Below are 24,643 nucleotides of genomic sequence, written 5' to 3' on the forward strand. Positions count from 1 at the left end.
ATTATCACTAACATTATCAGTAACATATTTTACTTAAACTGTCTTTTACTTTCGTTTAAAAAGTATAAATAGCGTAACATGTATTAATACCAGTCAGTATATGTAAGTATATGAGCCTCATTTATAATTGCATGATTCTTTTTGCCGTTATTTCAACAGAAAATAATATTTTTTATAAAATATATACTATTTTACATTAAACTAAATAAAATTAAGAATATACTAGTATTATCTGGTATTACATAGAACATATACATTATAGAATGCATAGAGAATAAGAATAAAAATATGTTAATATTCTTGATATCAATTTTAATCTCAGAGAAGTATAGTTATATGATTTTTATTTTATTTATTTGCTTATATACATAGTTATCTAAATATTAAAATACTTCAAATATTTTGCAAATTTGACTCAAATTAACTAGTATTCAGACAAATAAACTTTGAATTTGAAACATAGAATATTAAAAGTAGGCTGTAAACTTATCAAAATTAAAGTAATAAATTTTGAGCCACTTATAATGGTGCCAAGCCACGCCCATGAGATAACATTCCTGGCTTATTGTACATATATATATATACTTGCAGGAAACAAGTTTAGTTCTTTCATTGCTGATTGAAGATCATTTTAATCATTTTGGGAGATATACTTTAATATAACAGACAAAAAAGATGACTTCAGAACTTCCATCTACATTAAAACATCTATTTAGGTATATATTTCTATATAAATATTTAACTTATTTTATAATATAGGATTGATATAATCTTGGTATTTATTTCATTTCTAGTTATATTGATGATCATAAAACAGAGTATATAAATGACTTAAAAGAAGCAGTAGCTATAAAATCTGTCTCAGCGTGGCCAGATCACAGAAATGAAATAATTAAGATGATGAAATGGGCGGAAATGAAATTAAAAAATCTTGGAGTCACTACAGAATTGGCAGATGTAGGAAAACAAACTCTTCCAGATGGAAGTGTAATTCCTCTCCCACCTGTTTTGTTAGGAACTCTAGGGTCTGACTCTGAAAAAAAGACTGTTCTTATATATGGACATTTAGATGTTCAACCAGCATTAAAAGAAGATGGCTGGGATACTGAACCATTTACTCTTGTTGAGAAAAATGACAAATTATATGGACGTGGAAGTACAGATGATAAAGGCCCTGTACTTTGTTGGATTCATGCATTACAGGCTTATAAAGCTATTGGAACAGATATCCCTGTTAATCTCAAGGTATTTTTAATTGTAAATTTTCTATATGTTTTCTATATGTTAATATATTTCTATATGTTGATTTATTCAATTATAAACTTTCTATATGTTATTTTGCAATTTCATTTATTATATATTTTTTTATTGTTTAATTGTTGTAGTTTGTCTTTGAGGGTATGGAAGAAAGTGGTAGTGAAGGATTAGATGACCTTCTTTTAGCACGAAAAGATACATTTTTGCAAGGTGTAGATTATGTGTGCATATCTGATAATTACTGGCTGGGTACCAAAAAACCTTGTATTACGTATGGCTTAAGAGGTATCTGTTATTTCCAAGTGGAAGTAACTTGTGCTGTTAAAGATCTACATAGTGGTACATTTGGTGGATCTATACATGAAGGAATGGCAGATTTAATATATTTGTTAAATACATTAGTTGATGTAAATGGGAAAATTTTAATAGATGGTATTTATGATAATGTAACAAAAATTGTGGAAAAGGAAATAGAATCCTATAAAACAATAGAATTCGATGTTGCTGAATTCAGGGGCTCTGTTGGAACTAGTAAATTAGCTCATGAAGATAAAGTAAATATTTATAATTGAACTTACTACTGATATATTTTATACATTATTACATATATAGTTATACATTACATTATATTATATTGTTAGATTCAATTATTGATGCATCGGTGGAGACAGCCCAGTTTATCACTTCATGGAATACAAGGCGCATTTAGTGAGCCAGGTGCAAAAACTGTTATTCCAGGAAAAGTTATTGGTAAATTTTCAATTAGAATAGTACCAAATATGACTCCAGAAGATACTGTACAAAAAGTAACAGCATATCTAAACAAAAAATGGGCTGTCAGAGGTAGTCCAAATAAATTCAATGTCAGTATGTATCATGGAGGAAGAACTTGGTCTGAAAATCCTGATCATCCAAACTATGTAGCTGGTCGAAAAGCTACCAAGCATGTTTATAATGTAGAGCCTGATTTATCACGCGAAGGAGGCTCAATTCCGGTTACTTTAACATTCCAAGAAGTAACAGGCAAAAACGTACTACTCTTACCAGTTGGTGCTGGTGATGATGGGGCACATTCCCAGAACGAAAAACTGGACATTCGTAACTATATCGGGGGCGTAAGTATTTTCATTGACGATGGTATAATTTGTTGTAACGGTTTTACTTAAACTTAAGGATATTTTATTTTTGGTTTAGACTAAATTACTTGGAGCTTATTTGTACGAGATAGCTCAACTGTAAGGTACATATATATTGAAAACGTAAGTAAAATGTGGGTTTATATTGATGTACTCAAGAATTTATTTTCTTTTTACAATACAATATACAAATAAAAATTTGGAGGGAACGGAAGTTATAAAACGCTATTTTGCGACTTACATGTATCTTTTTTCTCAAGTGAATACAAAACATCTTTAATAAAATATATATTTAGATATCATTGTTTCTGTTATTCTGGTTTTATTTTCAATACCCAAGCTGGTTGTCCTTTATCAAGTTCTGCTGGTAATGATACAATCAATTTTTCTTTACTTTGTTTCCACTGAAATTGAAAATTAAAGTTATTATTTTACCCAATTATATTTAATATTACTATTTGTGTAATATGAATTTAATATCTATTTAAAACATAGATACATACTCTAATTAGTAATTTAGATCCAAGTACTGAAATTTGTGTACTAGGAGATATTTTAAGTGATCCTAAATATAATAAACCTTCATTTGGCCATTCAAGGATTATAGCATAAACTTGTTTTATGTTTTTGCTTTGTGTATACCAAACGGTATTAGATAAAGTATCATTTTGTGTTATCCAAGGTTTGGTATTGTAAATAGCTTCTCCATTTATCTTTAACCACTCACCTAATTGCATAAATTATATTTGGAACAAATTTACAATTACAAATACAAATAAGTACATTCTTGCGTTGGAGAATATACCCATTCCACGTAATCTTTCTTCGAATATTGGGCTAATAATGCCATCCTTTGTTGGTCCAACATTCATTAATAAGTTTCCTCCACAACTTACAGTAATTGCTAATTCTTTGACCAATTCTGATAAAGTCAAATATTCTGATAAAACAGCATTCCTACGAAATCCCCAAGATTTTCTATCAATTGTCATGCAGTTTTCCCATTTATGTGGTAGAAGTACTCCTAAAGATCTCAAAATAAAAGTGAAATAAAGAAGCAATATAAATTTCAAGCATGTATGTTGGTTATACTAAATTGAATTTACCAGGATTATAACGATCAGAACATGTGTAAAAATCACCATGATGACATGGTATATTTTGTCCCCATCTATCATTTACTACAACTGTATCTTTCACAGGACTTTCATTGTACAACCAAGCTAAAAATTCTTTTGATTTCCAATAAACATCTGGTGCTTCCCAGTCGCCATCAGACCATACAATTTCTGGTTTATATTTTTCTACTACTTCGTGTAATTCAGGAATTATCTTTTGACGAACAAAAATTTGGGTTGTAAAATTGTTATCTTTATCAGATAAATATAGAGGATTATACCATTCATACAAAGAATGGTAAAGACCAAATCTCAAATTAGTTGAATTTCTTATTGCTGTAGCCAATTCACCTAAAAATCATTAATTACAGATACAAAATAATTTAAACAGTAAAAAATTCAATTTAATAATTACCTATAAGATCTTTTTTTGGTCCTACATCTGCAGAGTTCCAACTGAACGAATATTTTGAAGGCCATAATGTATATCCCTCATGATGTTTGCTTGTTAATACAACATATTTTGCACCTGAAGCTTGAAATAATTCACTCCATTGCGTTGCGTTAAAAAATTCAGCAGTAAATTCATGAGCAAAGTCTTGATATGTAAAACTAGGCGGATACCTTTGTTTCATAAAGTCACGGTATTTAGTATCAATCTGTTCTTCTGAAAATGAAAGTTTGTCTTGAATTCTTTATAAATTTATATCATTTTGCAAAAAGTAAAGAATTTTGACTGAAATAAATAAATAATAATATAAATTTGGTTGTAATTAATAGTAATAGTGATAAAAATACCTTTCCAATTATTCCAAAACCATTCAGAGCCAAAACTAGGAACACTAAAAACACCCCAGTGAATAAAGATACCAATTTTTGCATCATCATACCAAGTTGGAAGCGGACGTCTATCTAAACTATCCCATGTTGGAGAATACTGGTTTATTTCTGTTTTTATAGGCCAAAGTGTTTCATGGCTTTTTATATCTGACGTTTCTAATACATATTGATTTCTCCCCCACGTTGTATATATCATTGAAGAAATGAATAAAATGTAACTTTGTAAAATCATTGTATTGAACAGTATTTATACTATTTACTGCAAATAAATTATGGAAAATATTTACACAAATATTCATACTTTATCACATAAAAGATTAAAGATTAAGGTGGAAACCCGCTTATCGATTCTGATTTCATTTAATTTATGATAAGATTGAATAACATGAATTAATTTTTTTTATTTGTCAAATTTGTTGTTTCATTATAAAATATGTTAAAATAATTGATATAGATATAATATATAAGTGAATTATTATGAATATAAAATCAATACTTAAAATAAGGGCGATAAATGTTCATAAAATTACCCTTTGTTATGTTTTTCAAAAATCTTATAAATATATTTTATAAAATAGAGAAAAAATATTCATTTTGATATATGCTTCTGACATATGTACATAGTATGTAGTCGTTGATATAAATTTCATGAAATAATCTGATTTTATTAAACCGGTAGCCATGTTGACTACTGCAGACAAATGAAAAATTTAAAAAAGTACATTGAACACTTTACCATAATACTAATAAAGTAAGCTACGAACAAAACAACTAAATATTTTGTTATTAATTATTCTATTATAAGTTCATTTTAATATTGATCTTATCTACTGCCCAATAATGTGTCATCAAATTGTGTCAATGTCACAGGATTTCGGCAAATTCGTCTGAGTGTGATAAATTGATAACAACATTAAAATTTTGCACGTATAATACGGCAAATACGCTTTTGTGAATTTATAATATCTGTTGTAAGTAATCGTTTTCGTAAAAATTCTTTTTGAAAAGTATATACAGCGAATTAGAAGTTAGAATATGAAACTTTAAATTTGCCGATATCTTTTAGAATCAACAAAATTCATCATGTCATCTTGGATTCCGATGGAATCTAATCCAGAAGTAAGAATTTGTATTTTCATCATAATCATTAAAATGAAAAATATATATGTATAATATCTTTTTACATAATTTCATTTCTTTGTTTTAGGTTATGACAAAGGTAAATCATAATGATTTTCCATTATTGATATTGATATTTAATCTTGTAATTATGTTATAAATAAGTCTTACATTTTATTTAAAGATTAAAGACAATACATCTATTTATATATTAAATGATTTATTTATATTATTGTAAAGTAAACTTGTTAATAATTTTGTAGTTATTAAACTTTATAATTCAAAGATTTGTTTTACAGTTTTTACATAAATTAGGCGTAGCAAAAGATTGGTCTGTTGTTGATGTTTATGGTCTGGAACCTGATCTGTTGGCACTTGTACCTAAACCAGTTGTTGCTGTTATTTTGCTATATCCTTTATCCAAAAAGGTTTCAAAATAAAGATTATATTATTACATTTTATTACATAAAGATCGTAGATCTAATAATTTTATGTGACTTAGGGTGATAATAGCTTAGAAGACAAAGAATCAGAAGAAGAAGATGTAAGTATTCCTAAAGATCCAGAAGTTTTTCATATGAAACAGTACATTCATAATGCCTGTGGTACAATCGCATTAATTCACAGTGTTGGCAATAATCGAGACATGTAGGTATTTCGTTAGAAGTACAGAATATTCATTTGTTTTTCAACAGACATTATATGTTGTAAATTGTTCAATTTATTTTTGCAGCATAGATCTTCAGGACGGTTTCCTAAAAACCTTTTTAGATGAAGCGAAAAATCTTTCTTATATGGAATGTGGGAAGCTTTTAATGGAGTCCGACGGTATTAGTATCACTCATAAAGATGTGGCACAAGAGGGTCAAACAGAGGTATGATTTTCTTGCTTTTTGTGTACTTACAGAAATGAGTACTAATCGAAAGTATTTGGTAGGTACCAAGCGATGAAATACCAGTGTACCATCATTTTGTAGCACTTATACACAAAAATGGAGTATTATATGAATTAGGTGAAAATTTTAATACTGCTGTATATACTTATATAATTATTTACTTAGTAAATAATTGTATAAATACTAATCTATAAGAATATCATATTATTTACATATGGGATTTTTTAGATGGACGTAAACCTTCTCCTATTAATCATGGTACAACTAGTCCAGAAACACTGTTAGAAGATGCAGCACGTGTTTGTAAAGAATATATGGCTCGTGATCCAGAAGAAGTGTGTTTCACAGTTCTTGCTCTTGCTAATAGCGATGCAGGAGCATTGTAACTCACTAAATACAATATAGCATATCCATTTTAAGATAACTGTTGAAATAATTTATTTTATACATTATACATGTACATCTGCTTTTTATATTGCATTTATTAACATTTGCTTATTACTGTATTATAATATGGATATTCGCGATATAAGTACGTATCAAATGTAAAACATATCTATTTCATCGAATGATAAAACCATAAAAAATAATTAAAATCGCATAAAAGCGAAACTTCAATAGTTTTATATCTTTTATACTAATTTTATTATATCATTTTTTTATACTATTTTTTGACGAATAAATGTGACGCAAATATTTTCATAAATTTTGATTAATAAGATATGAATATAAATAAATAAATAAATATATATATATATATCACTATCAATAAGTATATATCAATCTTATAGTAGTAGTTGTGTGATAGTTGTTTGTATCGTTGTTTATAAATATTCGCTCTAAGCAACTAAAAATATGTGTATCTGTACTTGCTATACTTATTAAAAATGTTTTTTCTAGAAAAAACGAAATGCATCTAGTATTCAAATTTATTATACAATAATTCCTACTTCTATGTCAACTATTTTTAAAATTAACATTATTATAAAAAATAATTTGTACAATTTAATTATCTTTAAAAGCTTAGATTGTTCAGCTTTCTACGTTGTATTATCATGTTAATGACTCATGTATTTCAATGAAATTTTTCCAAAACCTGGATGTAGATAAATAATTGTTTTTGACCTAGCAAACCATTCATATCGTGGATAGATGTTTACGACAATCAACGTGTATACGAAGTACGTGTATACAAAACATTTGATAATCCTTGTATAGTTAATATATTTTTGTTTTGTCTATTATCTGAGGTCGAAAAACCTGTCGGTCACTGACCAGAACCTAGTAAAAGGCCTAGTTATTTTAGATCCTCCTCTGAAAGTGAGCATCTTGGCTCCACTCTCTAAATAGTAGCCTAAAAAAACACGAAATAGATCCGTGATTAATTGTTTATTTACTATATCTTCCTATTTCTTGCATGATATGTTAAAATTATAAATAAAACGGGGGACAAAAACTTAAAAAATAACATCGCTGCAAATTATTATCGCTTTGATTCGAAATGAAGTAACTGAAGAATGTATACAAAATGAGGATATCGATAACAAACGATTAGTGTGCATTAGTCATTGTTAGTCATCTCAATCTGTTTTAGGAAAAATTTTGCGGTGGAAAATTTTCTACGATCACTGAATCGTTTGATCTTTTTATGGGAAAAACGATACATAATGTCCAATAAATTTCTCAATATGTTGCGAAGGACGAGACGATGCACATTTTCTTTCATACCGGCTAATTCTTTAGCGACCCTATTACGTAAGGATGTTTCAATTGTGAACGATATAAGCGTGCTGTGTAATAATTAAAAAATATATCAAGAGTGCACAATAGAAATAACCTATTAAAGTAAGGAGTCTCGCATTGTTCTTTATTGGTTTTTTTTTCGAAATTTTCCTTTAATTATTCTCAATAGACGATAGATAAAGAAAAAAAGTAACCACTGCACAATATATTTCACAACTTTTTGGTTATTAAATTAGAAATTGTAATTACTTTGTTCTTTTAAAGGATGATCAACGTCGAATTAATTTCCGAGGCAAAAACGATTCGGGAATCCCCAATAAGGAATTTCCGATCGGAGGTAACAGGATCTTATTACACTTGTACAAATATAGAATTCGATAGTGGTAGGCAAAGAATTCTATTAGTTCAACTCGATTTACTTGGACAAGCGCTACGTCATTGGAATGGAAAATTTGGAACGAAAAGATAGAAAGATAAAGCGTATTTCTTGCAGAGCTGGAAAAATAGGTCTTTCCTGACAAAAGGTACATGTCTCGTTCATAGATCATAAAAATAATAAAAATAATAATGGATCTAGGATTTACAAAATCGAATTTAAAGTGGAATAAAACTTTAAAATGAGACGTATATACGTATAAACAAACAAAAACGCTATCAATACGTTATCAATAAAAGTATGATCGATATACGCATACCAAGCGTTATCACTTGAAAATGTAATATTAACATTAATCTGTCGAATGACTGATGCGTGAGTGATGACTACTTCTACATTTTCATAAATAATAGCTTTTTTCCAATTCCACGACGATTGTACATAATACTTTCACCGATAAAATGTGAATGATAAAACGTGTAGGTTGACTTTTTCAAACTACATCGTATATCAGTATCATCGATAAAATTCTCAACGAAGACAATTTATTAAATCTGCATGGTCAAGATATAATCGGGCAGTAAAGTAGCTGCATCGCATTATCGCTTTGACAGTGTCATATTGTAAAACTATTATATACAGGAATTCTATTTGATCGAGTAAGTATAATTCATTAATTGTAATAAGACTGATAGTTTCCGAAGAATTTCCAAGTTTAGGATAATTTTTTTGAGATTGATAATTCGCGAGGAATTATTAAGAAACATTTCCCTTTTGCGTTCTAAGTTTAATCCTTTGTCGATGTAATTTATTAAAGGTATAACAAATAATTTTATCTTTGTTTAATTTTTTGTTTTAGGAAAATTACGCATTATATAAGACAAGGATAACATACATTTAGGGTATCAACGAAACTTTTATTCACGAATGTTCATATTTTTATGAACATAACTAACAAAGATGCAACTTGACAAGACATTTGTTTATCCATTACGTATTATAATATATTTGCGGTATTTTATATATTTTTGCACGTTATACGCATTTTGTGCATTTCTGTACTTCCAAAATTCCCTACAAATGCATAAACGGTCGCAATTCTACGACAAGCGTGCTATTATTTCACTTTAGGTTAGGTATCTCATTCTCCGCTTCAACATAGTGTCCGTTAGATTCTAATGACACAGTCAACTATCAAAGTCTCAGAAATTAACGAAACATGTCATGCACAGGTACTTATATTATGCATTCGTCCATGGCTGGTTGGATTTAAGGTCGTCCCACGCCCATAAAAATGTTATTATACGTGTACAGCCTCGTTTCTGCCTACCATAGTCTGTATATCAGGTACGAGAAGATACAGTTGGACAAATTATTCGTTAAACGGATGTGACTGATATATCGATAAATCCTTGCGGCAGACACAAGCAAACCAGTTTGATCCTCTTATCGTAGATATTTTATCGAGTGGATAGAAAAATTAGGAAACGTTGGGAAAGAGAGGAATAATTCGTAAAGGTATGTTTTATTACTACACAAAGATGAACACGCGATACTACGCTGATAGTACTTGAAGGCATTCTAATACATGATAAGAGCGTAATAGGAACTTGGATTGGTTATTATTCGCACGCAAAGTGGTAATCCAACGTGATTATATCGCACGCGATAGCTCAGGCGAACATTGAACCAGCTAAAAAGGTTCTTCTGGAGGTCGAAGAGTCCTTAAAATTTGTATTCGTGCCGCAAGTATTATACTGTGCATATGTGGTTTACAATACCGAAGAAGATGTTCATGAGCTCGCAGAATCTTTAACGAGATCGTTTTTTAATTTTCTGTTTGATTCGGTATAAATTCGGCGATTAACTCGAATTTTTATATAAGAACTAAGGGATGAAAATTCGTAACGCTTCGTTATCGAAGAGATGCGAACTTAAATACAAAGTTCTTAAAAAATATAAATTTCCAAACAAATTAGGAATGAAAGAGTAAATTCCTTGGTAAAAGAACGAATTCTTAATTCGCAGATCTTAAAGTACGGATTTCCGAGAAAACCAAATCCGATATATCCGATCGATAAAACCTTTTCGAAAATCTTCGATTAGAAATTTCTTTAAACTAATACGCGGAACACTTGCACGACGATTTTTCTAAATCGATACGTAGGACAGAAACATGTTAACGGAAGAAGTGGAAAATCAAACGCTATGAGAAGATCAATTCCAACGGGACCAATAATCGATAAGATCTTTTGGAACGTCGTAAATTATAAATTTCCGAAAAATATTGCGAATCCGTAGAACGCGAGTGTTTAGAGAACGAAAAGTTGAACGAAAATAAACAATTTCTTAATATCTCGATTTAACAATTTTACAAATGTGTCCTGATCCCTCGATATGTCGATCCCTTTTCGGTCATCACGATGTTTCCAAGAAATTCGAATCGCTCGAGATAAAATATCACAAACGTATAGAAACGTTAGTTCGATCGAGGCAGGCTATTCGAGCATGTTTATGGGTCAGAATCACGTAGACGCGAGAAAGAAATCTGACCCTGACTTGATCGAGGTGTTCCGGAAGCAAATTTTCCAGTGGTTGAATGTCTTCATCGACCCCGGGCAGGCTGATAAGCGCGTGTATACAGAGTATGAATGTATACACAGACAGAGTTCGCGCCATCACGGACGAAATTCAGCAGCCGTGAGCATTTCGCTGACGATGATAGGCAAGAATGACACCGGTTGGGAGACAAGCAGCGGCAAAGAGTATTAACAAGTAGCGAGCGGTCTTTGGTGGTTGGTTCGAGCGTTCTCAGTAGCACGACTCCGTTTCAGTCGCGCGGAAGCAGCCGACCGTTGCACGTGTTCACGGACCGGACGATAACCGCCACCATCTATGGGTTACCAGTACCCATTCTCACATCTGGATACTTTGAATTGACCACGAGAAAGTGAGTACCGGTTCTTTGTCATCTCTTCGTATGTAAATTGTCGGTTATAAGTATCAGGACATTTAAATTCTCTTCTACGATAATCGATCAACTGATAGATCAGCGAATTTGACAAGTTGCGAGTAGCAGGTCATAGATCTTTCGTAAGTTTGTATAGCTTTAATTTTTCTTATTTCGTATATTATTTATCGTATGTTATTGCTACTTTTTTTTTGTTGTTGTTATTTAATGTTATTTAACGTAGCTTTTAGTCGACTAAGGTAAAATCACTCTAGCGTGATGATAGTTTGTCAAGCAGCAATATTAGTGAATCGAGTTTCAATAGTTATCGGTACAAATTTCCGGTTGTAAATCGTAGATTCCTTTTTTATGAGTTTATTAATTCCTTCTGAAATCTTCCTCGTACAATAACGTAAGAAGTAATAATAGCAAATTGACAAGTTTACAAGGCGTAGGTTATAGAGTTTCTTCTACGAATTTTATAATTTCTCGTTGAACTTCGATTTTTTTGCCATCCGAGTTGTTGACGTCATACGAGGATGTTTTTGTCGATAATGTCCTGTAAAATTTCGTCTCGATTCGATTGTGCAAGTGCTGCTTCATTTATTCCAACAAATTTCACCTTATTTAGTATGTTACGTTTTAACGCAGCGGACGAGTACAGTATGACTTTGTAGTTTAATACGAAGTAACAGATCTGTAATAAAATAATTCGGAGATAAAATCAGCGAAAAGCATTGAATTTGTATTAAATATCGGTAGATGTCCTGATATGACGTACGACTGCCAGTCTACATATACGTATTTATGTAGTATCGTTATACTAGATTTTTGTAAAACGACCGATGAAAAAACAACTGACAAAGATGAACCATCAAGAAATGAAATTCGGTGTCCTTTTATAGAGAGTATTAAAACTGGATTAGTTGGGTATAATCGCAGGATCTCTTTTGCGATTAGAGGGCAATTTGAATTGGCTTAAATTGACTTAAATCGCGAAATGGTATTATTGTTATTTATTTGATAACGACGTTGTGGTTAAGGTTCAGATAAGATTTCCTAAGAAGCTTTACTCGTCTCTGTGTGTCGAGCTTTACCTTTTTAACGTTTCCTGTATATTCGTGGTTTATCGAAACTTTATTTACGAGAAGCTTAAGTTTACTATAAGTTTACGATGCTTCATAAATCCCTCCGATAAAACGTCTCAACGCAATTCTTCCGAACTACTCGCAATACGATAAAACGTTCCAACGCAGTTCTTTGACTTTTTGAAATCCTGCGAATAACTAACTTATCGATACAACATTTGTTTTAGGTTAGGTTTGCGCGAATTCATATTCCTGCGAATGAAATTAAATTCCTCATAAATGCAACATCTGCAGTTTAACCATACTGTGTATATTGGGTCGTTCTATTATTATTTTGTTCCATTACTACAAAATGGATCGTACGTGATTCGATAAAACGATGTAAAACAAACAACGTTGCGCATCCATTATTTCCCCGTGAAACGAAAGAAACCTTCGCGACAAACTAATATTATATAACACGTTAGTTTGAACAAATAAGACGTCTTTTTCGTGGTCCTTCATAGTGTCCTTCATAGAGAGCACAAATGTTTCAATCGATTTTAGTGGAGCACAAATCGATCTTAAAAAGAGTGATTGAATTATCTTTCGTTTGAACAACGTTCGTTAGGGAGATCAGTCGAGGTGAATAGCGTCGGCTGAGCTAGTTGCTCGGTTTGATTTAGAGAAGGTTTTAAATTAACCGACTTGTGATCGGGACGACGCGATTGCACCGATAAATCGTCGCTTTTTGTCGATATTATTTACGTAACTTAGGTATACGTTTCACCGTGTGAAAGATGATCGAGCGTTAGCTAAGAAAAACTGGGGCACGATTCTTTGAAAGAATATTCGACGAAAATCGAATTTTACAAAATCGTTTTACAAAGTACGACGAACACTGACAGTTGAAAATCTATATTCTTTAACCCTGAACGAGTGTCGATCGTAACTCCGCGGAACAATGGATCGATTCTGACTCGTAGATTTCACGCTCGCTGCGATCAGACGCTTGTACTTCGCTGTTCAAATAGTATCGATCTACGAAAAATATTTTAAAATAAATTTAATTGTCACACGAGGATACAAAGTATTTTAATCGAAGGATTCGTAAGAAAAACAACTCTCGTCCACGTTTGGTTTCTTCTGGAAAAATCTTCCATTCCTCTTCCCATACGTTTCAACGTCTTTTAACAAGAGTAGTTACATCGCGAAAGAACTGTACCTAATAAAAAACGAAATTATGGACATTTATCTATAGCTATACATTTCTGTTCACGTTGAACAATTTCTTACCGAGTATTTTCAGCTTTCCGTATCAAAAAGTAGAGAAGAAGTATAAATACGAAAGAGCTGTTATCTTCGGGAAATAGTGAAAATCGAAAGTCAATGAGATATTTTACTGGTATAATATCACGGTTAATTTCGTCTCAGTTATTACTCTTTAAGATTTCGTTCTCACCGTACGTTCCGATACATTTATTCGAGCAGTTAATTATAATTCTGCGAAGGTCTCGGTAGTATCGTAGAAACGCGTAGGTTCGAATGGCATCGATGAATTAAAACTAACTGCGAAAATCATAGAACGAACGTGTTTAAACGAGCGAAGGAGACGCGCTTTTCTTTGTACACTTGCAAGTCGTTTTATGTTTATTCCACGTACGAAGTTGGTTTTGTTCGATGCTTTTGTACATATTTGAATACACAGGCGTGCATTTAATTTGGTTAAATTACACACACGAGTCGTGTGAAATATCTCGAGTGACAGTCGGCGAAGTTATGAGTCGGCTCTGTTGATGTTGACTGTTTGCATCACTGCCACCATCATTCATAAATATAATTTATGTTTACATTCCGCATTTACGATTCTCTACAGTCTATATCGTCTCGTTCGAAGAGTAACATGTCTCGAACTTGTCGATTTTGATTGTGAAAGTAAGTTATTTATCAGCATGTATTAATCAACGACTAACGAACAAAATTACGCTACTCGACAAGCGCGATATTACGATTAATCGATTCTAATATTCTTTGTTTAGGTTCTGTTTCTCTAGATGCGTTCGTAAAGGCACAAATTCGTATGAACTATCGACCGAATGGAAGCGTGTCTAGAGAATTTTCAAATTTAATCATCTTAAGAGAAAAGCAACGTATTTTAACACGTATTTTAATTTTATTTAAAATTTCGGTCTATAATACATTTTCTATTCGTTCTTGCCTCGACAATCGTACAACTTTTAATTGTATCGCTGTCGATCCAGAATTCACTTCTGTTATTAAGTTGGTAACAAAGAGATTGCAGATTTTGTCATTACCACCTATTGACAAAATCTGCAATCACTTAGTTGCCAACCCAATAGGTGGCAATGACAAAATCCGCAACCGCTTAGTTGCCAACCCAATAGATTTGATCCACGACTATCGATATTCAAAGAAGCGAAATTATCGTTAGATAGCGATAAGTCGAAGCTTCTCTCTTGACAGTAAAACCGTGACGATCTCGTGACAGGTTTTCTTATACGAATTATGCGATACTCGCGATGGTATATGAACGATTTTATTGATATTTTCATTCAAGATTATCGATTATCTTTTTCTCAAGCTTTTATTACTGTTGCTACTTTACCTGGACAAGGATGCAGTTATACGGCAATTAAGATAAACGCGATATCTGTTACTGTTATTTAATTTCGAGACGTAGCTACCATATCGATTCCGCGTGTCAAGATTCTACGTTAATGCAAGTTGTATCTTGTACAGATAACGTTTTTCGAGGATTATGTACAGCTATCTTAACAAGGTGTAAATTGCATCAAGCATTTTTGAATTTTCAGACATACTCGAAAGCAATGCTGTCACCAGATACTCGGATTTTCGACGAAGCACAGATCTTTACTTTTCTTTCTCCTATCTTGTTCGCGTTCATAATTCTATCCGTTTATTTCAGTTAGTTTCGTCCGGTCTGTGTACAAAAATTACTCTGCTAAACTTTTTACAATTATTTGTCATTTTAAATCTACAATTCATTTCTATTAATTCGTTTGACAAATGAAAATATGTAGGAAAATATGATCGTGTTTTTATCCGAATAAAAGTCAATGTTGATTCTACCGAAAGTATCTCTATGCAGTATCTTTGATAGTCGCATCTAGATATAACATTTTTATGGAAATGTTTCTTAACTTTAGAAATAATTCCTATACATAAATCAATACCTACTGCTATTAGCGATACTACCATGTATCACGATTATTATCACGATCATTACTACGACGAATAATGATAGAAATATGCAAATTTCTATTGTTCGCCATAATATCTTGCAAACTCCGCGAGTTAAGATCATTAACACGTTGCACTTCGTGTTTATCCTACTACGTTACGAAGCCATTGTGCCTCAGTCATTATCGTCGATGGTCCATTGTTAACGTTTGGCAATTATCCATATCGTCTATCGATTCGATGGATTACCCAATAAAATTAAAAATAACATTTAATATCTAGTTTCTTTCTTTTTCGTATTTTAATCTCATCCTTGAAACGTTAATTCGATTTGCTCGTAGGAACACGAACAAATACAGTTTATACGAAATTTAATGCACGGGTGTTACATTAAATATCGCGTTAATCGAACAAGAACCATTACAGCTGTTTCGTTTAACTCGCGAGAGGAACCATGTAGAATTTGCATTCGTTTAAGATACGCTCGATTATTCTCGCATCTCTTTTGTTTTTCTCGTTCTATGAAATTAACGGACAAAAGAAGCGTCTGATGAGAAATATCGATAGTTAATTTGACATTTGTGCAATCTTGGCTGATGTATCGCGACACGTGCGAGAAACGTGCTTTGTATTGCGCCGCAGCAACTTTGCATACTTTTTGAATGGATGGAAAAGAATGCAAGTTTCCTATACAAACACGTCCAAGGATAACAAGTATAATAACGAGCACGTAGGATTTCAGTCAATGATCCTGCTTATAAGAAAGTCGTATCGATATATGAACGGAAACTGAACAAGGTCGTCGAATTTTATTATATTTTCCCATAATTTTAGATAGCGACTTGTCCTTCTGTTTATTCACACGAATATTCCACGCTATTCGCGTTATTATCAAGGCGGCGTGTTCTAAATCTCTGAACAGCAATTCGTCGTTTCAGGAATTAAGTTTATCGCTCGTTCTCGTTTCTCTACGTTGCTTCTCTTCTTCGTATAATTGATATTCTGCTTATCTGGATATTTGAAAAGTTGCTCAATTAAATAACAAACGTTCGTGTACGTAAAATTTCAGATTGTCCTTGGAACTTTATTCTTATCGTAGAATATCGTGTATTTTAGCACTGGTTTGATAACTCGCTGCTTTATTTGGTTGGTAATCGACAATTAGGTGTGTCGAAAGCTACGAATATTTGTGTTTCAGTCTTAACTCTTGGTAATATTTCATTTTCACGCTACGCGTCATACCATGGTACCTTCCAGTCTATTTCGTTTATCTCCAATAGTCGCAATGCTTCGGTCACCGAAAAATTTGAAAAAAATTCACAGTCGCTTACTAACGTCTCTGCTTCGTAATTTTCCAAACTAATTCATAATCTGAACTAACGCATAATGCATAAACGAATAATTAAAAGGGTAAATTCATGTATGCGCGAACGAAACTGAAGGATGCAAATAGATTCTACGGAAAGAAGTAGCAAAGTTAACGTTTCAAATATTTCGCGAGCCGTGCGTTTAACAAACCGCAAAATTTGTCCTTGCGACTCGTTTTGCAACGTGGAAAAATTTCTTCTTTTTACTTATCGTCGTATTAACGATTCAAGGCTCTTTAATAATGACTTCCTGTTACCTTCTGTGTCTGATATTCCGCATGATCTATCGAGATAACGCGTAGGATTCAGTAAAACGTTTGCTGAAATAATCGTGACGAAACGGACGAGCAACGAGTCAATTAGATAAAGAGATCAGAGGTGCTAGCCTAATTTCTTATCGGTTCCTTGTTAGCTGGGATTGTTGCGATGGTCAACGTCCACGGATGTTCAATAACAACTTTGCAAGAACAGTCTCGACCTCGATCGAGGCAAAAAATAAGAAATCTGTAATTTTCCTCGACGGCCACGATCATCTTTCGCGAATTCTCTTATCAAATTGACTCTTGGTATACTTATCAGAAATAGATCTTTATCACGAGAGTAATAAGCTACGCGTTAATCATCCTTCAATCTCGATCTGTAATTTGATTAGGGATATACTCGAGAATCGTTCGTGAAAGCAGCCAGATACTTACACTTTCGTTTTAAAGTGTCATCCTGTTTTGCATATGAAAATATTGAAAACCGTGCGATAACCCAACTATGTATGCGCCAGTGTTCGGTAATAAATAATTAAACGTGATATTCTGACTGTGTACATAGAAATGCTACATATAGAAATAATTGTAGTAAAAATTGTATGTTGAAAATGAGATGGGAATATATATGTAATATAATATAATATATAAAAATATAATTTATTTGGACCAAAATATAATTATATATATATAATTTTAATAAAAATTGTATGTTGAAAATGAGATGGGAATATATATGTAATATAATATAATATATAAAAATATAATCTATTTGGACCAAAGCATCATTATATATACATATATAAATATATATGTATAATTGTAATAAAAATTGTATGTTGAAAATGAGATGGGAATATATATATAATATAATATAATATATAAAAATATAATTTATTTGGACCAAAATATAATTATACATATATATATAACTGTAATAAAAATTGTATGTTGAAAATGAGATGGGAATATAATATAATATAATATATAAAAATATAATTTATTTGGACCAAAATATAATTATATATATATATATAATTGTAATAAAAATTGTGTGTTAAAAATGAGATGGGAATATAATATAATATAATATATAAAAATATAATTTATTTGGACCAAAATATCATTATATATATATATAATTGTAATAAAAATTGTATGTTGAAAATGAGATGGGAATATATATATAATATAATATAATATATAAAAATATAATTTATTTGGACCAAAATATAATTATACATATATATATAACTGTAATAAAAATTGTATGTTGAAAATGAGATGGGAATATAATATAATATAATATATAAAAATATAATTTATTTGGACCAAAATATAATTATATATATATATATAATTGTAATAAAAATTGTGTGTTAAAAATGAGATGGGAATATAATATAATATAATATATAAAAATATAATTTATTTGGACCAAAATATCATTATATATATATATAATTGTAATAAAAATTGTATGTTGAAAATGAGATGGGAATATATATATAATATAATATAATATATAAAAATATAATTTATTTGGACCAAAATATAATTATATATATATAATTGTAATAAAAATTGTATGTTGAAAATGAGATGGGTATACATATATAAGAATATAATATAATATAATGTAATATAATATATAATATATATATATATATATATTCCCATCACATTTTCAACATACAATTTTAATTACAATTATATATATATATATATATATATATATATATATATATATATAATGATATTTTGGTCCGAATAAAAATTAACATTAATTTTGCCAAAGGCATCTGCATCTCTTTGGTAATTGAGAGAAAAGTAAACTTTAAGAGTACTAAGGGAACGTTGAAAAGCTTCGTTAGAATATTTAATCGCGGATTAGTAACAGTAGTCTTGAATTTCTAATACTTTTACCTTTTTTTCTCATGTTGCTTCAGCGTCGAGTCAGAGGACAGTGTTGTTGTAATATTTTTGAAGGGCCATTACGCGATAATGATGAAAATTATCGAGAGAATTATTTTGCTCGAACTACGTTTTGTCATATAAAATATGTTGATAGTACTATAATACTCGTCAAGTATGTGTTCACTACTTATTATACTATTACTTAAATGTGTTACCTATAACTGTAGATGGTATCGAATATACGTATTACATATACTCGTAGATTTGTATCTGACACGGAAGTATTTCGAGCATTTAATTCACACTTGAAAAAGACAATAACTCTTATATCGTATAAGTATTTCGAAAAACGTAAGTGGTACTGTCAAATACAATCGCGAGTATTTATTCGATGTTTATTTTCCAAGTACCTGGAACTGAAATTTACGATAATTCCCTGTTTATAATATCGATAATCTCATTAATATTTATCAATAGAGCACTCGAGTTACAAAACTACTACTACCAGCTATGTTGACAAAATTGTATTCTCTTAATTCTCAAGGTACTCGAATATCTTAAACGAAATCTCCAAGATTGCCCGTTCTGTAATTCCACGTTTTCGATAAGTTGGCTGAACATAAATTTACTTTAAAATTCAAAACGTCAAATGTAAAGCGAAACATTTGCATCGAAACTGATATAGAAAATTCTATCTTTAACTATGATACTAAAGACGATTTATACCGTCGAGGGAACCTTCGCACTTATCGAACACTCGTCAATTTGTCCAACTGCATTCGCCAAACTAAAGTTCCACGTATATTTTAACTATAACGTTAAAAATAGATCGACAACGTGGTCGACTAAACTTTCATTAAACTAAATCAAACATCGACCCAACAATTTTTCCAATTACGTTCACGAAATTAAGTTCCAATTAAGTTCCCTTGATTTGTTTGTTATTTCGTAGTTCAGTTTCCGCTATTCGTTGCTGTTTGCTCGTTTTCCTATCCTCGTTGGCACAGTAAAGGAAATTTCCTCTGATCTTCGTTCTCGAATTCCCATCAGAGTCGATTCGACCAGGCAATGATGTAATCGGTTCGGTTCGTCGCCGATAAAAACGTATACGGAGGAATCAGTGAAAATGAGGATTTTACATTGGTTGGAAAGCGTGTTTTAATGGAATAGCTGTGTCGAGTAACTGGGTCGGTCAATGCTGAAACGCGGTGAACCAGTGTTTCTCGCTGCTTTCCTGTTTCCTTTCGAAGAACTTGAGATACTACGTTCGTTCTGCGAGTGTTTGGCGTCGACGATGGAAAGTGCGTTACGTTACTTCGAAGGGGAAAAGCGAGTTGTTCGTATCGACGAGATCCGAATTTGCTTTGTTATTTCTCTTTCTCAGATATATTTACAGATATTCGCTGGATTCCGTTGGATTTAGATTTAACGATTCGATTTAACAAATTCGTAATTAAAGAATCGAGAATAACAAATAAATTGTCTTTCTCTTTCGTTGGATTTAGATACGACGATTGAACGCGATCGATAAATTTCGTTGCTCTTTAATTGAATTTAGATTTAGTGATGATACGTACAAGATAAAAAAATTCGTTTCATTGTCGTTGATTTTAAACGTAATTACCAAATGTAATTAATAAATGAATTTCAATATTCTAACGATATTTCTCCGATTCGTTTTTGTTAAGCTACTTGATATATCTCGGACTTTGATGATTCAATACAGATGTTTCACGTTACCATCGACGGCAGTAACGTTGCTCTCTAAAAGAAAACTCTTTCGATTCGACAAGATTAGCATCTGATTGATTACTTAAAAATTTTGTTTATTCCAACGTTGTTTCCAAAGTAGCTTAACAATTTTCCTATCGATCTCTATCTTACTCCATTCAAATTTCATCGTGCAACGATAAATTCAATATCTGAATTTACTATCCACATTCGTTAAGCTGCTCGTCGTACTGATCTTTTAGATTTCTTTTTCGTTAAATTTACAGTGGTAAAGTTAAACGTTTCAAGCGTTTCCGATCGATATATTTCCATAATCTGAAACGATCAGGAGTCCTTGTTCTGTTGTACTTATCGTTAGATCTTATCAAATACAAGCGATTAACGTTAATGTTAAGGAACCTTTGAAATGAATTATTCTTTTGATATTTTGGACGATATAATACGTACACGTATGGTTGTGGTTGATCAATCTCTTCTAGTAAACAGTAGTCTTTAATTACATATTTTGAAATTACTTTTTACACGCACTTTGACAATTATCTTTTGGATTCCTTTTTCGTTAGATTTACATTCGACAGAGTAGTAAGGTTGAACGTTTCAAACGTTTCTGGTCGATATATTTCCATAATCTGAAACGATCAGGAGTCCTTGTTCTGTTGTACTTATCGTTAGATCTTATCAAATACAAGCGATTAACGTTAATGTTAAGGAACCTTTGAAATGAATTATTCTTTTGATATTTTGGACGATATAATACGTACACGTATGGTTGTGGTTGATCAATCTCTTCTAGTAAACAGTAGTCTTTAATTACATATTTTGAAATTACTTTTTACACGCACTTTGACAATTATCTTTTGGATTCCTTTTTCGTTAGATTTACATTCGACAGAGTAGTAAGGTTGAACGTTTCAAACGTTTCTGGTCGATATATTTCCATAATCAGAAACGATCAGGAGTCCTTGTTCTGTTATACTTATCGTTAGATCTTATCAAATACAAGCGATTAACGTTAATGTTAAGGAACCTTTGAAATGAATTATTCTTTTAATATTTTAGACGATATAATACGTACACGTGTTGTTGTGGTTGATCAATCTCTTCTAGTAAACAGTAGGCTTTAATTACACATTTTGAAATTACTTTTTACACGCACTTTGACAATTATCTTTTGGATTCCTTTTTCGTTAGATTTACATTCGACAGAGTAGTAAGGTTGAACGTTTCAAACGTTTCTGGTCGATATATTTCCATAATCAGAAACGATCAGGAGTCCTTGTTCTGTTATACTTATCGTTAGATCTTATCAAATACAAGCGATTAACGTTAATGTTAAGGAACCTTTGAAATGAATTATTCTTTTAATATTTTAGACGATATAATACGTACACGTGTTGTTGTGGTTGATCAATCTCTTCTAGTAAACAGTAGGCTTTAATTACACATTTTGAAATTACTTTTTACACGCACTTTGACAATTATCTTTTGGATTCCTTTTTCGTTAGATTTACATTCGACAGAGTAGTAAGGTTGAACGTTTCAAACGTTTCTGGTCGATATATTTCCATAATCTGAAACGATCAGGAGTCCTTGTTCTGTTGTACTTATCGTTAGATCTTATCAAATACAAGCGATTAACGTTAATGTTAAGGAACCTTTGAAATGAATTATTCTTTTGATATTTTAGACGATATAATACGTACACGTATGGTTGTGGTTGATCAATCTCTTCTAGTAAACAGTAGTCTTTAATTACACATTTTGAAATTACTTTTTACACGCACTTTGACAATTATCTTTTGGATTCCTTTTTCGTTAGATTTACATTCGACAGAGTAATAAGGTTGCACGTTTCAAGCGTTTCTGGTCGATATATTTCCATAATCAGAAACGATCAGGAGTCCTTGTTCTGTTATACTTATCGTTAGATCTTATCAAATACAGCGATTAACGTTAATGTTAAGGAACCTTTGAAATGAATTATTCTGTTAATATTTTAGACGATATAATACGTACACGTGTTGTTGTGGTTGATCAGTTTCTAATAAACAGTAAGATTCGCGATCACAGATACTCAGATTATCACAGATAATGATGGATGTCTGCAAATAGAAAGAATCTTTTATTATCAGTGATTAACGATTCTGCGAATCAACCTTGTTAGATTTTTCCAGCAGCAGACAGCGGGATTTACGTGAAAGTATATTTTTTCTGCTGCGTATCGCGTTGAGACATATCCGCAACGCAATTTTTTTTTTATTTATTTATTTACATTTTACAATTTGTCCAGTAGGACATTTGTCCAACGCAATTTGTCGAATATTTTGTAACGTCAATTTTATCAGAGGCCACCGCGCACCCTCAATTACCTCAGGAACCCACGATAAACCTAAACTTTTTAAGTTTACTTTCTTTAGTATCTCTTAAGATCTATTTACATTTTGATTATTAAATATTCTTCGTTTCATCTGACAACAATCACTAAGCTATAATATTCTACCAAATGTCCTACTGGACAAATTGTAAAATGTAGATAAATAAATAATAAAGAAAAAACATCTGACAACAAAGTGTTTGGATTCCTCTTGGACGAAACTTATCGTACAACGTCGAGTAAAATATTTTCTATACGAGATGGTAGAATGTGGTTTTCGTTGTTGAAAAATTGCAAACGTTATCGTTCGACTTCTCCTTCGTTATCTGGCGAACGATTTTAAAACGCGGTTTTAAATTGCCGAATGTTATGCATACTCTTGCTCGTCACTGATCAGTGTAAACATACTAACAATATTATATGTTTCATAGACGACGTATCTCGTATACGCAGCGCTGCTTTTGATCCGAAAATAACACGATTTTCTAAATGAGTACACGACGCGTTATTCTCGGCTCTGAAATTCCCTTGCTTTCTGTTGCAAGAAACGTTCGAAATACTTAAAATGTAGTTCTATCGCAATTAAACGTAACAACAGGTAGATTTATACCGAGGATTTACAAAAAAAAACCGCTTCCTACAAAATACAATTTGTCAGGATAAAATAGCAACGAACGTAGTAGACAATTTTCAGCGAAGGATAACGATATGAGATTGAATATTCACAGACACTGTGCCACTAAACCTGCGTCAAACGATCGAATAGAAAACACGGAGAATAACGAATTAATAGTTTAAAGAATCTACGCTCGTTTACCTGTTCGACGTTCGGAGAAAGAAGCTTGCCCGTTGATAATTCCGCAATTAAAATAACCGTAATTAAAATAATCGTAATTGCAAATTCAAAGCGAATGAAAGTTAACTTGCTAATTTAATTTTAACGAGTTAATAATAGAAAATGTAGAAATTGTACGCAATACAGAGTTAAATATAATGTAATTCGAATGATTTCAGCACCCAACGAAATGTTAATTAAAAACACTTATTGGGAGTGTATCAAGAGCAAGAACGGATCAAAGTCGGGCCAATAGGAAGGCTAATTCTAGCCAGAGGCGATGTTCTGGCTCGGACGATGTGTTTCTTCCTGGTTGCATGCGGTAACACCGTGCATACGCGAATTTCTCGAGTTTGACGAGGCGCCACGTTATCGAACCTGTGTCCGCGCGTATCTTCGCGACCGCGAAATTCGATGCAAGAAATGCGTACCTGACGT

At 31.6% G+C, this 24,643-nt stretch overlaps 4 protein-coding genes and 1 long non-coding RNA gene across 6 annotated transcripts in view; 3 read left to right on the plus strand and 2 right to left on the minus strand.

The window, feature by feature from the left end:
* Positions 1 to 17: 17 nt before the first annotated feature.
* On the plus strand, positions 18 to 2,647 carry LOC117242103 (cytosolic non-specific dipeptidase). The gene is made up of 6 exons (XM_033508502.1): positions 18 to 102; positions 592 to 716; positions 795 to 1,245; positions 1,386 to 1,811; positions 1,899 to 2,372; positions 2,452 to 2,647. Exons 2-6 carry the CDS (start codon positions 676 to 678, stop codon positions 2,494 to 2,496), a joined length of 1,437 nt encoding a protein of 478 aa, XP_033364393.1. The 5' UTR covers positions 18 to 102; positions 592 to 675; the 3' UTR covers positions 2,497 to 2,647.
* On the minus strand, positions 2,529 to 5,024 carry LOC117242104 (alpha-L-fucosidase). Its single transcript, XM_033508503.1, has 7 exons — positions 4,882 to 5,024; positions 4,310 to 4,610; positions 3,927 to 4,178; positions 3,500 to 3,862; positions 3,199 to 3,417; positions 2,897 to 3,120; positions 2,529 to 2,797 (listed from the first exon to the last, which is right to left on the minus strand). Exons 2-7 carry the CDS (start codon positions 4,581 to 4,583, stop codon positions 2,705 to 2,707), a joined length of 1,425 nt encoding a protein of 474 aa, XP_033364394.1. The 5' UTR covers positions 4,584 to 4,610; positions 4,882 to 5,024; the 3' UTR covers positions 2,529 to 2,704.
* LOC117242108 (ubiquitin carboxyl-terminal hydrolase) lies at positions 4,995 to 6,790 on the plus strand. 2 transcript variants are annotated; one of them, XM_033508516.1, is made up of 9 exons: positions 4,995 to 5,102; positions 5,222 to 5,322; positions 5,418 to 5,470; positions 5,559 to 5,570; positions 5,770 to 5,898; positions 5,973 to 6,118; positions 6,204 to 6,345; positions 6,408 to 6,483; positions 6,595 to 6,790. In XM_033508516.1, the coding sequence occupies exons 3-9, from the start codon at positions 5,435 to 5,437 to the stop codon at positions 6,750 to 6,752; spliced, it is 699 nt and encodes a 232-aa protein (XP_033364407.1). In that variant the 5' UTR covers positions 4,995 to 5,102; positions 5,222 to 5,322; positions 5,418 to 5,434; the 3' UTR covers positions 6,753 to 6,790. The 2 variants fall into 2 exon arrangements, with proteins under 2 accessions (XP_033364407.1, XP_033364406.1); XM_033508515.1 differs by lacking the exon at positions 4,995 to 5,102 and having other exon boundaries at positions 5,155 to 5,322.
* Positions 6,791 to 11,231: 4,441 nt separating this feature from the next.
* LOC117242052 (proton-coupled amino acid transporter 1-like) overlaps positions 11,232 to 24,643 on the plus strand; it is a 50,390-nt gene continuing 36,978 nt past the window's right edge. Inside the window, exon 1 of the mRNA XM_033508396.1 lies at positions 11,232 to 11,435. The gene's annotated coding sequence lies outside the window, so the exon portion shown is untranslated. The remainder of the gene's footprint in view (positions 11,436 to 24,643) is intronic.
* LOC117242053 lies at positions 20,503 to 23,261 on the minus strand. The gene is made up of 3 exons (XR_004495171.1): positions 22,700 to 23,261; positions 21,758 to 22,567; positions 20,503 to 21,625 (listed from the first exon to the last, which is right to left on the minus strand). It is a non-coding gene; the product is annotated as an uncharacterized LOC117242053 (long non-coding RNA).

This window comes from Bombus vosnesenskii, unplaced genomic scaffold, assembly GCF_011952255.1.
Source record: "Bombus vosnesenskii isolate JDL3184/JDL3185 unplaced genomic scaffold, Bvos_JDL3184-5_v1.1 scf7180000016263, whole genome shotgun sequence".
Taxonomy (NCBI): Eukaryota; Metazoa; Arthropoda; class Insecta; order Hymenoptera; family Apidae; genus Bombus; species Bombus vosnesenskii.

Bases quoted from the DNA above. Each gene is read 5' to 3' on its own strand.
- LOC117242104 (XM_033508503.1), bottom strand. From the start codon at position 4,583: ATGATTTTACAAAGTTACATTTTATTCATTTCTTCAATGATATATACA. The intron at 3,418-3,499 runs GTAAATTCAATT...TGAGATCTTTAG, and splicing joins TTCTGATCGTTATAATCCTG to GAGTACTTCTACCACATAAA. The intron at 2,798-2,896 runs GTATGTATCTAT...TTTCAATTTCAG, and splicing joins GATCTAAATTACTAATTAGA to TGGAAACAAAGTAAAGAAAA.
- LOC117242108 (XM_033508516.1), top strand. From the start codon at position 5,435: ATGTCATCTTGGATTCCGATGGAATCTAATCCAGAA. The intron at 6,346-6,407 runs GTATGATTTTCT...AGTATTTGGTAG, and splicing joins CACAAGAGGGTCAAACAGAG to GTACCAAGCGATGAAATACC. The intron at 6,484-6,594 runs GTGAAAATTTTA...GGGATTTTTTAG, and splicing joins TGGAGTATTATATGAATTAG to ATGGACGTAAACCTTCTCCT.
- LOC117242103 (XM_033508502.1), top strand. From the start codon at position 676: ATGACTTCAGAACTTCCATCTACATTAAAACATCTATTTAG. The intron at 717-794 runs GTATATATTTCT...TTTCATTTCTAG, and splicing joins ACATTAAAACATCTATTTAG to TTATATTGATGATCATAAAA. The intron at 1,246-1,385 runs GTATTTTTAATT...TAATTGTTGTAG, and splicing joins ATATCCCTGTTAATCTCAAG to TTTGTCTTTGAGGGTATGGA.